This window comes from Musca domestica, unplaced genomic scaffold (genome assembly GCF_030504385.1).
Source record: "Musca domestica strain aabys unplaced genomic scaffold, Musca_domestica.polishedcontigs.V.1.1 5, whole genome shotgun sequence".
Lineage (NCBI taxonomy): Eukaryota > Metazoa > Arthropoda > Insecta > Diptera > Muscidae > Musca > Musca domestica.
Window position 1 is genome coordinate 3,432,243 of NW_026712346.1, and position 15,280 is coordinate 3,447,522.

At 32.9% G+C, this 15,280-nt stretch overlaps 1 protein-coding gene across 1 annotated transcript in view; it reads left to right on the top strand.

Annotated features, from left to right (window-relative positions):
* The window catches only part of LOC131805001 (lysine-specific demethylase 6A-like), a 197,686-nt gene that overhangs the window by 147,012 nt on the left and 35,394 nt on the right, over positions 1 to 15,280 (top strand). The window contains exon 3 of the mRNA XM_059128240.1: positions 14,560 to 14,686. Within this exon, the coding sequence (XP_058984223.1) occupies positions 14,560 to 14,686 (127 nt within the window). The remainder of the gene's footprint in view (positions 1 to 14,559; positions 14,687 to 15,280) is intronic.

Genomic DNA, 15,280 nt, shown 5'->3' on the forward strand with positions numbered 1-15,280 from the left:
AAATAAGATCAGTTTTTTTAAAAGACGTATTTGTTTCTATTTAATCGAGTCATCGTTTATACTAAAAATTGTGCCACTTATGTGAGCCAGATTTGTGAATTATTATGCTTTAAAAACTATGCATTAAAGACTAAAACTACGGGCCGGCAACGCGGACTGGGCCAGGTAGTCTATATATATAAAAATCAATTGTTGTTCGTTGGTAATGGAATCAGTTGAGAACGGCTGGACCGATTTGCATTATTTTTTGTACCAACGTTCGTCATACCCCGATTTAGGTTTTTAAAGGAAAAAATATTGACCACGCCTACATTTACGCCCACAATTTTGATTTTTCTAAAATCCTTATATTTGCTAAATAGTGACGATTTCGATTTAAAAATTATTGCACGAGGTACTGTTGGCTTTACATCCAGCCATAAGTATTTGTTTGGGCGCTGAGGAACTGACCACGCCTACTCTATATATATAGAAACAAATTGTTGTTCGTTGGTAATTGAATCAGTTATGAACAGCTGGAACGATTTCTATAAATTTTTTCTAAATATTCGTTCTATCCCGAGTAAGGTTTTTATACAAAGAAAAAGTGACCACGCCCAATTTTATGCCCATTTTTTCGACTCATCTAAAATCCTAATATTTGCCAAAATCATGAAGATGTCTGTTCTACAGTCTTCCTCCAAACATAGGTATCTGTTCGGAGGAACTGACCACACCTTCTTCTTTAAATCCATATGCAAAATTTAAAAAATTATAGCAACACGTTAGTTGAGAACGGCTGGGCCGATCTGACTCAAAGTTTCTTTTGTTTATTTGTAATTACAGTGGAAACGTTTTCGTGAAAGAACATTTCAAGAAGAGTCTCTATAAAAATCGCGGAACTGAAAAAAAAATTTGTTCTATTTTTATTTGTGTAGAATTGTTTCAAAATGCCTTTTGCAATTCAAAATTTTTATTAAAAAAAAAACCGAAAAAATCGAGAAAATTTGCATATTTTCTATACATGCCGTTATATGGTTGTCATAAAAATTTTCAATTTTGATTAAAAAGTACTTTTCAAAGCATCAAAACATTAAAAATCTCAACGTACTTTTAAATTGAGGCTATGCCTAATGGGGTACCAATAGTAGCCACTACTGGAGAATAGAAAATAAATCATCAAGTGGACTTTTGTTATATTTATTTTGACAAATGGTTTATAACCTCAAAAATACTTTTGAGCTCTTCATCTCAAATCGGCCAAATCAGAGCACAGTTTTTCGACAAATATTGGGAGATAATATTATATGAGGGCTACATATTAATGAGAACAAATATATACCTTTTGTAACATCAATCATCCTAAGAATAATATAAAAACCTGTGCAAAGTTTGAAAGACACATATTAAATTTGGTGACCTCTATCCTAATTGCAAACGGTAAAAGAAGAGACTCACCGACATAATTTAATCAACAAGGAATTCTACTCTTTAACATACTTTATGGGGTCCCTAACTTTTATAAGTCGATGAACCTTTATTTGTGATAGTTAAATTTAAGTCATATTGCCAGGATTTCAATTTAGAAATGATTATCGATTCCGAGGTCCAAAACTCCAAAAAAATGACTAGATATGGAAATAATCCATCCAATGAGAACTCAAAATGCAAAATTCATTGGGACTGCAATGACTATACAAAATAGTGGAGCGAATTGAAAATTTAATTAGAAAAGGATTCATAGCCTCGGAAAATTCTTCCGAACCTTAACTCACATGTAACTTTATACGGGGACGTCAGTAATTACGCTGCGGGAAATTTAAACTTGGGAAATTTTTTTTTTGGTAGATAAAAATCGCAAAAGGGGGGATTCGGGTCAAACGTTTTAAAGGACCTCAAATATTTTGCTCTATACTCCGCAAAAGTTGCGATAGAGTTTTAAATTTGTGACAGTCCTAGGGATTACAGGAAGAATCATTTGTATAAAATATGTATCAGGGCGGTTTACATTTTGCTATTTTGGGATAGAGAACCATCTTATATATAATTGTCCACATAGGCATTTATTTACGTATGGTCCCCACATTATGTGTGCTCCCAAGTCCGCTTTCCTAACCAATTTGTATCAGGAAAGAAAATGTAATATTCTATTGAATAAGTACTCCCCAAGAGAACATTGGTTGGGAACGTAGATTTTGGAATGTACGTCTATATGAAATAAACTCCGAAATGCCAAACTGGGACTCATTCAGTCGGAAATTGTGGCAGACAAATGAAAACAATTACGAATACTAGAAAACAACACTGGTTCGGACATTTGTTTAACCGTCATTGAATTGTACTATGACGAAAAATATGGTATTCATGGGGTCTCCAAAGCACAATTTTAATGACAAAAAAATTATTCTATTCTTACGGTAATGGGTGTAAAAAAGTAATTATCTTTGACTATTCTGAAATCATTATAAGATGGACGAAACTAAATACCACGCAGCACAATATCCTAAATGTTGGAAACACAAATTCCTTTGGATGGAAAATTTTGCAAAGCTCTTTACAATACCAAAAATTGAGCTGGTCTATTATAGATGTTCTGTGTTTGGCACTCTCAGCCTATAGCTGAAAAATAAGATCAGGCTATTCAAAATACCTAAAACCGAAGGTAGTTAAACATATATTATAATTTTTGCCATGAATATTTATTTATTTTTAGAAACTACCATGGGGTCATTACTTATAATAAAAATTGTACCGCTTACATAGCTCTGTGATTTATTATGCTTTAAACAATATACATTAAAGACTTAAAGAACGGGCCGGTAACGCGGACCGGGTCAGCTGGTGTTGTATAAATGTTCAAAGATTAACCTCCAATCCTAAGTATTTATTTGGGGGCTGAGGAACTGAGCACGCTACTTTTTAATCTATATATAAACCAATTGTCATTCGTTGGTAATTTAATCACTTGAGACCGGCTGGAACTATTTGGATATTTTTTTTTAATGTTCGTCCTACCCCGATTTAGGTTTTCATGCAAAGAAAAAGTGACCACGCCCAGTTTTGTGCCTATTTTTTCGATTTATCTAAAATCCTAATATTTGCCAAAATCATGAAGATATCTGTTCCACAGTTACTATAGGACGTAATCTTTATTCTCCCTCCAACCCCAGGGACCTTTTTGGGATCAAAGGAACTGGCTACTTTTTAATCTATATATAAACCAATTGTCATTCGTTGGTAATTTAATCACTTGAGACCGGCTGGAACTATTTGGATATTTTTTTTTTAATGTTCGTCCTACCCCGATTTAGGTTTTCATGCAAAGAAAAAGTGACCACGCCCAGTTTTGTGCCTATTTTTTCGATTTATCTAAAATCCTAATATTTGCCAAAATCATGAAGATATCTGTTCCACAGTTACTATAGGACGTAATCTTTATTCTCCCTCCAACCCCAGGGACCTTTTTGGGATCAAAGGAACTGGCCACACCTACTTCTTTAAATTTATATGTAAAAAATTTGAAAAAGTATAGTAACACATCAGTTGAGAACGGCTAGGCCGATTTGACTCAAAGTTTCTTTTGGTTATTTGTAATTACAGTGGAAACGTTGTCATGGAAGAAAATTTTGAGAAAAATCGCGGAACTGGAAAAATTAACTGTTCTATTATGATATGGAATTTTGTGTAGAATTGTTTCAGAATGCCTTTTGAAATTGAAAATACTTATTGAAAAAAACCGAAAAAATCGAGAAAGTTGCATATGTGCTATACATGATGTTATATAGTTGCCATACCCAAATGTTCCATTTTTCATTAGATATGGAGAATTAAAAATGCAAAATTCATTGGGACTTCAATTAGTGAAATATGAAAAAGCACTCTAATATGCGGACTATACAAAATAGTGGAGTGAATTGAAAATATAGTATGAAAAGAATTCATATGCTCGGAAAATTCTTCCAAACCCTTAAAAGTAACCTTAAATCATAGGTAACGTTATACGGGAATTATGCGCTATCGTCAGTAATTACACTGCGACGCAGACAATCTTGGAGTTAGGAAATTTGTCGGTTGGTAAATAAAAATCCCAAAAGAGGGGTTCCCTGATTTAATTTTTTGGAGTCAATTTTACTTTTTAATCTATATATAAACCAATTGTCATTCGTTGGTAATTTAATCACTTGAGACCGGCTGGAACTATTTGGATATATTTTTTTTAATGTTCGTCCTACCCCGATTTAGGTTTTCATGCAAAGAAAAAGTGACCACGCCCAGTTTTGTGCCTATTTTTTCGATTTATCTAAAATCCTAATATTTGCCAAAATCATGAAGATATCTGTTCCACAGTTACTATAGGACGTAATCTTTATTCTCCCTCCAACCCCAGGGACCTTTTTGGGATCAAAGGAACTGGCCACACCTACTTCTTTAAATTTATATGTAAAAAATTTGAAAAAGTATAGTAACACATCAGTTGAGAACGGCTAGGCCGATTTGACTCAAAGTTTCTTTTGGTTATTTGTAATTACAGTGGAAACGTTGTTATGGAAGAAAATTTTGAGAAAAATCGCGGAACTGGAAAAATTAACTGTTCTATTATGATATGGAATTTTGTGTAGAATTGTTTCAGAATGCCTTTTGAAATTGAAAATACTTATTGAAAAAAACCGAAAAAATCGAGAAAGTTGCATATGTGCTATACATGATATTATATAGTTGCCATACCCAAATGTTCCATTTTTCATTAGATATGGAGAATTAAAAATGCAAAATTCATTGGGACTTCAATTAGTGAAATATGAAGAAGCACTCTAATATGCGGACTATACAAAATAGTGGAGTGAATTGAAAATATAGTATGAAAAGAATTCATATGCTCGGAAAATTCTTCCGAACCCTTAAAAGTAACCTTAAATCATAGGTAACGTTATACGGGAATTATGCGCTATCGTCAGTAATTACACTGCGACGCAGACAATCTTGGAGTTAGGAAATTTGTCGGTTGGTAAATAAAAATCCCAAAAGAGGGGTTCCCTGATTTAATTTTTTTGGAGTCAATTTTGCTGCAAATATTTTGCCCTATACTCCGCAGTCCTAGGGGTTATACGAGGAATCATTTGTACAAAATATGTATCAGGTCTGTCTACATTGTGATATAGCCCCCCTCGAATGATATAACCCCTTTCAGATTCCTCAAATGTTGGTAGTTTGAGATTTTAGAAAGAAAAACAAATTCTTTCAAATAATTATAAGTATAGGACCATGCTTCATTATAACTCGTATGTGAAGGTATCTGGTGTTTTTACCAGGGTCTTGGTCACATTTTTCAATTTATTTTGCCCTTATTTGGCATCTAGCTTCTGGAAGACCTCTTTGCGGAAATTTTTCAATGTCAATGTTTCGGAGTAGGTCTCATATAAAAGTACCTCCTGATTTTACCTATTTCGAGTGTTTTGATTATATTTTCGAATCGATTTGACTTGAAATGTGTGTTTAGGCTATTTGGGGGGTGGAGAACCAACTTACCTGAACCTATTATAAACAGTTAATGTATACTTTTTAATATATATGCTATATTATTTATTGGCTTTTCATCCAACACTAAGAACTTGGCCGATTTGACTCAAATTTTCGTTTGTTTGTAGTATCCATTACGAACTTCAAATACCAAATTTGAAACAATTCCGGTGAATAATATCGCTAAAATTATCAAAATACCGAATATCGGGAGGTACCGTAATATGGTGGCTATACGAAGAAGTGTACCTGCACAGATAATTTTCTGTCATAGGCTTTAGTATCCATTACAAAAAAATTCCGGTGAATAATGTCGCTAAAATCATCAAAATGCCAAAGATAGGGAGGTACCATTATATGGAGGCTATACCAAAACCTGGACCTGCACAGACAATTTTCTGTCATTGACTGTAGTATCAATTACGAAATTCTAATACCAATTTTGAAACAATTTCAGTGAATAATGTAGCTACAATCGTCAAAATACCGAATATCGGGAGATGCCGTTATATGGAGGCCATGAACATCAAATCCCAAAAGTGCTGCAGACATAATATTCATTTGAGCAAAATTTTAATAGCCTACTTCATTTCGTTCCAGAGACGGACGGATAACTCTAAATCGACTTAGAATTGTATGCTGATAAAGAATATATATACTTTGTGGGGTCTAAAATATATCTTTCGAGGTTTTACGAACGGAATGACAAACTTAATATACCCTCCATATTATAGTGGATAGTATAAAAAATTGAAAACATATATACAAGTGTACATGCAAAGATTCCTTCATTCATCATAAATAAACAAATGTGCTGGAAAGAATACAACAATAAACCACAAAATAAGGAAAACATCGATAAGCGATAACCATGAAAACCGTCAAATTTGCAAAAATTGATCGCGTCGACTCAGCTATTGGAACAATGAACTGTCAAACCAATTTTAGAAATTACATTTTTTAATAAAAAACAATTAAAATTTATAAAAAAAAAAAAAACTAAAAACTGCATATCATGACAACCTCGTTTGGTATCGTATAGGAAAACATATTCAAATCTACTTATTTTTGAAAAAAAAAAAAACCTTTAAAATGTTGACATATCAATGTTCCCAAAGTTTATACATCTTTCTGTATTCTTATATCATGGTTGTAAGCCAACGTTTATATCAAAGTTTAGGTCTTTTTCAAAGAAAAAGCTTAACTTTACATCTAATATTTGATTCTTAAAAAATTGCATTATACCCTAATACTACGGGCCAGCAACGCGGTCCAGGTCAGCTAGTCTATATATATATAAATCAATTGTTGTTCGTTGGTAATGGAATCAGTTGAGAACGGCTGGACCGATTTGCATTATTTTTTGTACCAACGTTCGTCATACCCCGAGGTAGGTTTTTAAAGGAAAAAATATTGACCACGCCTACATTTACGCCCACTATTTTGATTTTTCTAAAATCCTTATATTTGCCAAATAATAAAGAGATTTCGATTTAAAAATTACTACACGATATACTGTTGACTTTCCATCCAGCCCTAAGTGTATATATATATATATATATATATATATATATATAAAATATTGTTCGTTTGTAATTGAATCAGTTATGAACAGCTGGAACGATTTTTATAATTTTTTTCTAAATGTTCGTTCTATCCCGAGTAAGGTTTTTATGTAATTGTTTCAAAGTGTCTTTTGCAATTGAAAATTTTTATTAAAAAAAAACCGAAAAATTGAGAAAATTTGCATATTTTCTATACATGCCGTTATATGGTTGCCATAAAAATTTTCAATTTTGATTAAAAAATACTTTTCAAAGCATCAAAACATTAAAAATCTCAACGTACCTTTAAATTGAGGCTAGGCCTAATGGGGAACCAATAGCACCCACTACTGGGGAATAGAAAATAAATCATAAAGTGGACTTTTGTTATAATTTTTTTGACAAATGGTTTATAACCTCAAAAATACTTTTGAGCTCTTCATCTCAAATCGGCCAAATTAGAGCACAGTTTTTCGACAAATATTAGGAGATAATATTATATGAGGGCTACATATAAATGAGAACAAATATATACCTTTTGTAACATCAATCATCCTAAGAATAATATAAAAACCTGCGCAAAGTTTGAAAGACACATATTAAATTTGGTGACCTCTATCCTAATTGCAAACGGTGAACGAAGAGGCTCACGGACATAATTTAATCAACAAAGATTTCTACTCTTTAACATACTTTATGGGGTCCCTAACTTTTATTAGTCGATGAACCTTTATTTATGATAGTTAAATTTAAGTCATTTTGCCAGGATTTCAATTTAGATATGATTATCGATTCTGAGGTCCAAAACTCCAAAAAAATTACTAGATATGGAAATAATCCATCCAATGATAACTCAAAATGCAAAATTCATTAGGACTGCAATCAGTGAAATACCGAATATGTAATATGCTCACTATACAAAATAGTGGAGCGAATTGAAAATTTAATAAGAAAAGGATTCAAAGTCTCGGAAAATTCTTCCGAACCCTTAAAAGTAACCTTAACTCACATGTAACTTTATACGGGGACTATGCGCTGTCGTCAGTAATTACACTGCGGGAAATTAAAACTGTTTGACCACGCCTACGCCTTTTGACCACGCCTATTTTTACGCCCACTATTTCGATTTATCTAAAATCGTTATGTTTGCCGAAATAATGAAGATATCGGGTTGAAAATACTGTTGACTTTCCATTCAACCCTAAGTATTTATTTGGGGCAGAAGAACTAACCACGACTACTTTTTAAACCGTATATATAAAACTCAAATGTTGTTCGTTGGTAATGAAATCAGCTAAGAACGGCTGGACGGATTTGAATATTTTTTATAATGTTCTTCTTACCCCGATTTTGGTTTTTATGCAAAGAAAAAGTGATCAAGCCTACGTTTACCCCCATTTTTTCGATTTACTTAAAATCCAAATATTTGCCAAAATAATGAAGATAGTTGTTCCATAGTTAGTATGTGACGTACTCTTGACTCTCCCTCTAACCCTAGGTATCTGTTTGGGGTCAGACGAACTGGCCACACATACTTCTTTAAATTTATATGTATACAATTTAAAAAATATAGTAACACATCAGTTGAGAACTGCTTGGTCGATTTGACTCAAATTTTCTTTTGGTTGTTTGTAATTATATTTCTCAACGTTTTCATGAATAACAATTTTGAAAAAAGCCTGTAGAAAAGCGCGAAAGTGAACAACTTAAATTTTCTATTTAGATAATGAATTTTGTATAGAATTGTTTCAGAATGCCTTTTGGTATTGAAAATCCTTATTGAAAAAAATCGAGAAATTTTGCATATATCTTCTTCTATATATATAAAAATTAATTGTTGTTGGTTGGTAATGAAATCAGTTGAGAACGGTTGAACCGATTTGCATAATTTTTTGTACAAACGTTCGTCATACCCCGAGGTAGATTTTTAAAGGCAAAATATTGACAACGCTTACTTTTACGCACACTATTTTGATTTATCTAAAATCCTTATATTTGCCAAATAATGAAGATATCTGTTTTAAAATTATGACACGACATACTTTAGACTTTCCCTCCAATCCTAAGTATTTATTTGGGGGCTGAGGAACTAACCACGCCTACTTTTTAATCTACATATAAACCAATTGCTGTTCGTTGGTAATTGGATCAGTTAGACCGACGGGAACTATTTGGATATTTTTTTAAATGTTCGTCCACGCCCAAATTTGCGCCCATTTTTTCGGTTTATCGAAAATCCTAACATTTGCCAAAATCATGAAGATTTCTGTTCCACAGTTATTATACGTAATCTTGACTAAATTTTATTTTAAATCTTTACAATATCTAATATAGGAAGGTGCCAATATATGGGGGTATATATGATATTGTGGACCTATTTAGAGAAATCTATGTCTGGGTGTAAAGTATTCACAAGGAACTCCTTGTGTGGATTTTCAGATAACTCCATTGGAAAGAGTGGCTAAAATCATCAAACTACTAAATATCGGGGGGTATCGTTATATGGGGGATATACGATATTACGGACCTCTATAGACAATTCCCTTTAAGGGCGTAAAGTGTGTGGATTTTCAGACAATACGATTTGAAAATGTGGCCAAAATCATCAAAGTACCGAATATCAGGGGTACCGTTATATGGGTGCTATACGATATCATTAACCTATATAAAGAATTCTCTGTCGGGGGGGTAAAGTGCTCATAAAATACCCCTTGTGTACAACTTCCGTTGAAAAATGTGGCTAAAATCATCAAAATACCGAATAACGGGGGATACCGTTATATGGGGGATATACGATATCGTGTACCTATATAAATAATTCTCTGCTGAGATATAAAGTACCCACAAGGAACTCCTTGTGTGGATTTTCAGACAATTCCGTTTGAAAATGTGGGTAAAATCATCAAAATACCGAATATCGGGGGTACCGTTATATGGGGGATATACGATATCGTGGACCTATATAGATAATTCTGTGCTGAGGTATAAAGTGACCACATGAAACTCCTTGTGTGGATTTTCAGACAATTCCGTTGAAAAATGTGGGTAAAGTTATCAAAATACCGAATATCGGAGGGTACCGTTATATGGGGGCTATACGATATCGTGGACCGATATAGCCCATCTCGAACTTGACCTGCCTGCAGACAAAAGAGAGATCTGTGCAAAATTTTAGCTTCCTATCTTAATTCGTTTAGACTGTAGCGTGATTACAACAGACGGACAGAGGGACCGAAAGGACTAAATCGTCTTAGAATTTTACGCTGATCAAGAATATATATACTTTGTTGGGTCTAAAATGATTATTTCGATGAGTTACAAACGGAATGACGAACTTAATATACCCTCCATGCTATGTATGGTGGAGGGTATAAAAATATGAAGAATTATAGTAACACATCTGTTGAGAACGGCTGGGCCGATTTGACTCAAAATTTCTTTTGGTTATTTGTAATTACAGTGGAAACGTTGTCATGAAAGAAAATTTTGAGAAAACTCGCGGAACTGAAAACGTTGACTGTTCTATTATGATATGGAATTTTGTGTAGAATTGTTTCAGAATTCCTTTTGGAATTGAAAATTCTTATTGAAAAAAACCGAAAAAATGGAGAAAGTTTGCATATTTTCTATACATGCTGTTATATAGTTGCCATACCCAAATTTTCAATTTTGATTAGATACGGAAATAATTCATCTATTGAGAACTCAAAATGCAAAATTCATTGGGACTTCAATCAGTGAAATATCGAATATGAAGAGGCGTTGTAATATGCGGACTATACATATGGAGTGAATTTAAAATATAGTAAGAAAAGGATTCATATATACTTAAATCATAGTTAACATTATACGGGAACTATGCGCCATCGTCAGTAATTACACTGTGCCGCAGACAATCTTGGGGTTAGGAATTTTTTCGGTTGGTAAATAAAAATCCCAAAAGAGGAGTTCCCGGATCTAACTTTTTTAGAGTCCATTTTATAAAGCTTAACCATACACAAAGGGCCGCAAATATTTTGCCCTATACTCCGCAAAAGTTACGATAAAGTTTTATATTTAATGCAGTCCTAGGAATCATTTGTACAAAATATGTGTCAAGTTGGTTTACATTGTGATATAGCCCCTTTCAAATTCCTCAAATCTTGGTAATTTGAGATTTTAGAAAGAAAAACAAATTCTTTCAAATAATTATAAGTATAGAACAATGCATCATTATAACTCTTATGTGAAGGTATCCGGTGACTTTAGCTATTACCGGGGTCTTGGTCACATTTTTCAATTGATTTTGCCCTTATTTGGCATCTAGCTTCTGGTAGAATCCCTCTTCGCGGAAATTTTTCAATGCCAATATTTTGAAGTAGGGCTCATATAAAACTACCTCCTGATTTTACCCTTTTCGAGGGTTTTGATTATATTTTCGAATCGATTTGACTTAAAATGTGTGTTTGGGATACTTTGGGAGTAGAGAACCATCTTACATGAGCGTTTTATAAACAGTTAATGTATTCTTTTTAAAATATATGCTATATTATTTAACTTTTTTACTCTAAAAATAAAACCTCTAACTGTGAAATAGGATCAGGTTTTTTGAAAGACGTATTTATTTCCATGTAATCGAGTCATCAAATATACAAAAAATTGTGCCACTTATGTGAGCCAAATTTGTGAATTATTATGCTTTAAAAACTATGCATTAAAGACTTAAACAACGAGCCACCGAAAAGATTCATTTTCTTAAAGTAAAGGTAAGTCCACGTAATCAAATAGTTTCCATATATATATATATATATATATATATATATATATATATATATATATATATATATATATATATATATATATATATATATATATATATATATATATATATATATATGTGTGTGTGTGTGTGTTTTCTTTAGTCTTTAATGCATAATTTTTAAACCATAATAATTCACATACAGTGGCGCAATTTTTTGCGTAAATGTTGACTTGATTAAATAGAAATAAATACGTCTGTCAAAAAACCTGATCCTATTTTCCAGTAAGAGGTTTTAGTTTGAGAGTTGAAAACCTAAATAATATAGCATATATATTAAAAAGTATACATTAACTGTAATAGGCCCATGTAAGATGATTCTCCACCCCGTATTAGGATATAAACGTTACATGATAAAATTTGGACATGTCATTTCTGATTGTGGTGCTTTATCTATTAGAATTCTAAAATATTAAATTAGAGACACGTGGCTGCAAATGTGATTAGGACCTTCCAACCAATTAAAATGTAGCGGAATATGAACTTTCTATGTTGGAATTACAATCAGTCAATAAGCCGAATCAGGATTAAAACGTGTTCCACTTTAAACTACAAATACTTCTGATATCATCGTTTGGAGAATGCAATTAAAGTATTAAAAAACAAAAACAAGTAAACTAAACCTGCCTACTGGCAAAGTACACATGTGTTGAAAATTCCTGCCTTCTATCTCAATGCGTTCGAAAGATAGCGTTATTACAACCGACAACGGGCATGCAGACAGACGGACACCTCTAAATCGACTTAGAATTTTACGCTGATTAAGAATATAAATACTTTGTTAGGTCTGACATATGTATTTCGTTGGTATTAAAAATGAGATATATCGGTCCACATGTTGTACAGTCGCCATATAACGGTAATTCATGATGTTCGGTAATTTGATAATTTTCGCCACATTTTTTTCTAGCTCCGGTAGACGTCCTCCTATATCGCACATATATCGGTACCCACCGATATTCGGTATTTTGATGATTTTTGCCACATTTTCCACGGATTTGTTTGAAAATTGTTATTTGTAGTTCATAATGGGTTCAAGCTCCGGTGGCAGAATATTGAATATCTAGGTCCACGTGTTCCTATATCGCACATATAATGGTATCCACCGATATTAGGTTTTTGTAATCTTAGTCGAAATATATCAAATTTGGTATTTAAGACTCGCAATAGAAAATAATTCTTGTTGTATAATATTGTCTATATAGTTTCCCGTTTTGGTATAGGCCCAAAATTTTGGAAAGAGTAAACTAAATAATAATACGAATTGTTTGTATTAATACAGGATAATAAAACTGTTTTGCCGAAATGAGAAAGAGCTATTGACAGCAAAGTTTGCCATTTATCAAATCAAAGATGAACTATACAGAATGTTGTTGTTAACATATATTCTCCTGACGTGTCTCAGGTCTGGAGGTGTTCCTCTCCCTTAGAAAAGTTTGCTAAAGTTTGTAAAAATGGGATAGAGGCAAAGAAAATGTTTTAAAGTTTCATCTTATTCGCCACATGCCCTGCAAGTAATAGAATCTGTACAACCTATTTTATGAAACTGTGCTTGCAAACCCAGATATCCCGTGAATACACCAGTTAGTCTAGTCTAGTTTTAACTTTACTTAATGATATGGTGCAAAAGGTTTAATTTCAATTGCAAAAGCTCTTATTTAATTTGAAAATTCTATATATACCATAAATTATATTCACTTGCTTCAGTATCGTCGCGTCTTGCGAGGAAACCTCTGGAGAAAAGAGAAAACTTAATTTTTGCGAAAACTAAAAATTCCGGCATACGTATATTAATTTGAAGCAAAGATAAATAAAGTATTTTGAAATATGTATTTTGGAATGTTAACATTTAATTAAATAAGGGACAAACAAAGCAATTAGGGGCAAGCAAAGCAAAGCAATAAGTTAAAACTAAACGTGTTATTAACACACGAAGCATCTCTGAAATTTCTCCAGTGTATTTTTTCAGCAATCGAAACTCTCTGGATTATGTAAAAATTAACAAAGATAATTTTTTTTCGCACAAAAATCTCTTTTGAACAGAATATTCACACAATTTTCACCTGTGTTGTCTAATCATGTGGTTTGTTTTGATTCCTCATTCATTCGTTCTTTCATTCTTCTTATTTATTTATTTACACTGAACAATGATTTTTTTAGTTCACCAGAATCGTACGGAATCTGAAGAAGCCTAAACAAAAACGATAGATTTTGAATTACGGAATTCAAACCATTCCGATTCGATTTTGTGACATGTCTGATAAAACAGGCCCTCGGTCGAAATTCAGTATTAGCATAAAGTAGTTTTGTGGAGTTGGTTCAGACCATATACCATGTTTTGTACAAAGTCCCTGAATTCCCCTATATGTTACTTACCATTAATTATTTCGTCCATCCGAGCGTTTGTTGCCATCTCTCCCGATGGAGATTGATCTGGATGATCTGGCTCTGGATGGATGTGTTGAATACACTAAAATAAAAAGAGCAGACAGATCCAACTCCTGGAAACCATCTTGTGAGCAGGTAGATAGCGAAATGATGCATCTAAAATAAGGAAATGCATGTCAAAATTCCATTCACAAAACGTGATGAAAGCAAAATTCAAACCTAAATTATAATTCAATAAGATGATGTAGACTAGTTTCCAAGGTGCAAAAACATGTGTCGATTATAATTTGCGTAACAAATTTACGTGCTGACATGCCTTTTTTTCAATTTCAGAACATGTTTGCTCCAAACCCTGAAAAATGTAATTCACACATTAGATTTCGTTAAATCCAAAGGTGTACTTGTCCGTTTCCATGGAAGAGGCAAGAACGAAGCATCTCATTACTGCGGCCAATGTGAGGTAAGTCACTATGCAATATAAGTTTTAATTTTCTTGTTGTAGTTTTGCTGTTGTTGCAACAACAAAATACTACGGTTTCCTAAACAAATATGCCCACACTGTTTTTACATATTATATTAAGTTTGTCATTCATTGTCATACAAATAAACATGTTCGACCCCACAAAGTATATATATTCTTGATCAGCACAATGTCGATAGTGATGTCCTTATGCTTATCCGTCTGTCTGTCTGTCTCTCTGTGGAAATCACTCTAGCTTCCGAACGAAATGAAGTCGGCTGATAAAATTTTACTGAAATGTGTATTATGTGTGCATATAATACACATTTCCGACAGAAATGAAGTCGGTTGATATAGACTGGTTGATTTGTTTTCGAAGTCAAGTAATGCAAAACACACACCTGACCGCGCAAGAAGTGTTGTTCCGACATTTATTAGGAAACCGATATTGAAAGCTGTATATATACGAGTATTCATTATTCTATGCATAACTTATTGCACAAAGACGAAAAATAATAAATATGAATATTAGACAGAACAGCAAGTATACAAGCGATAATTACGTGTTGCTATTAAGGCACTGGTGGTAAGGTC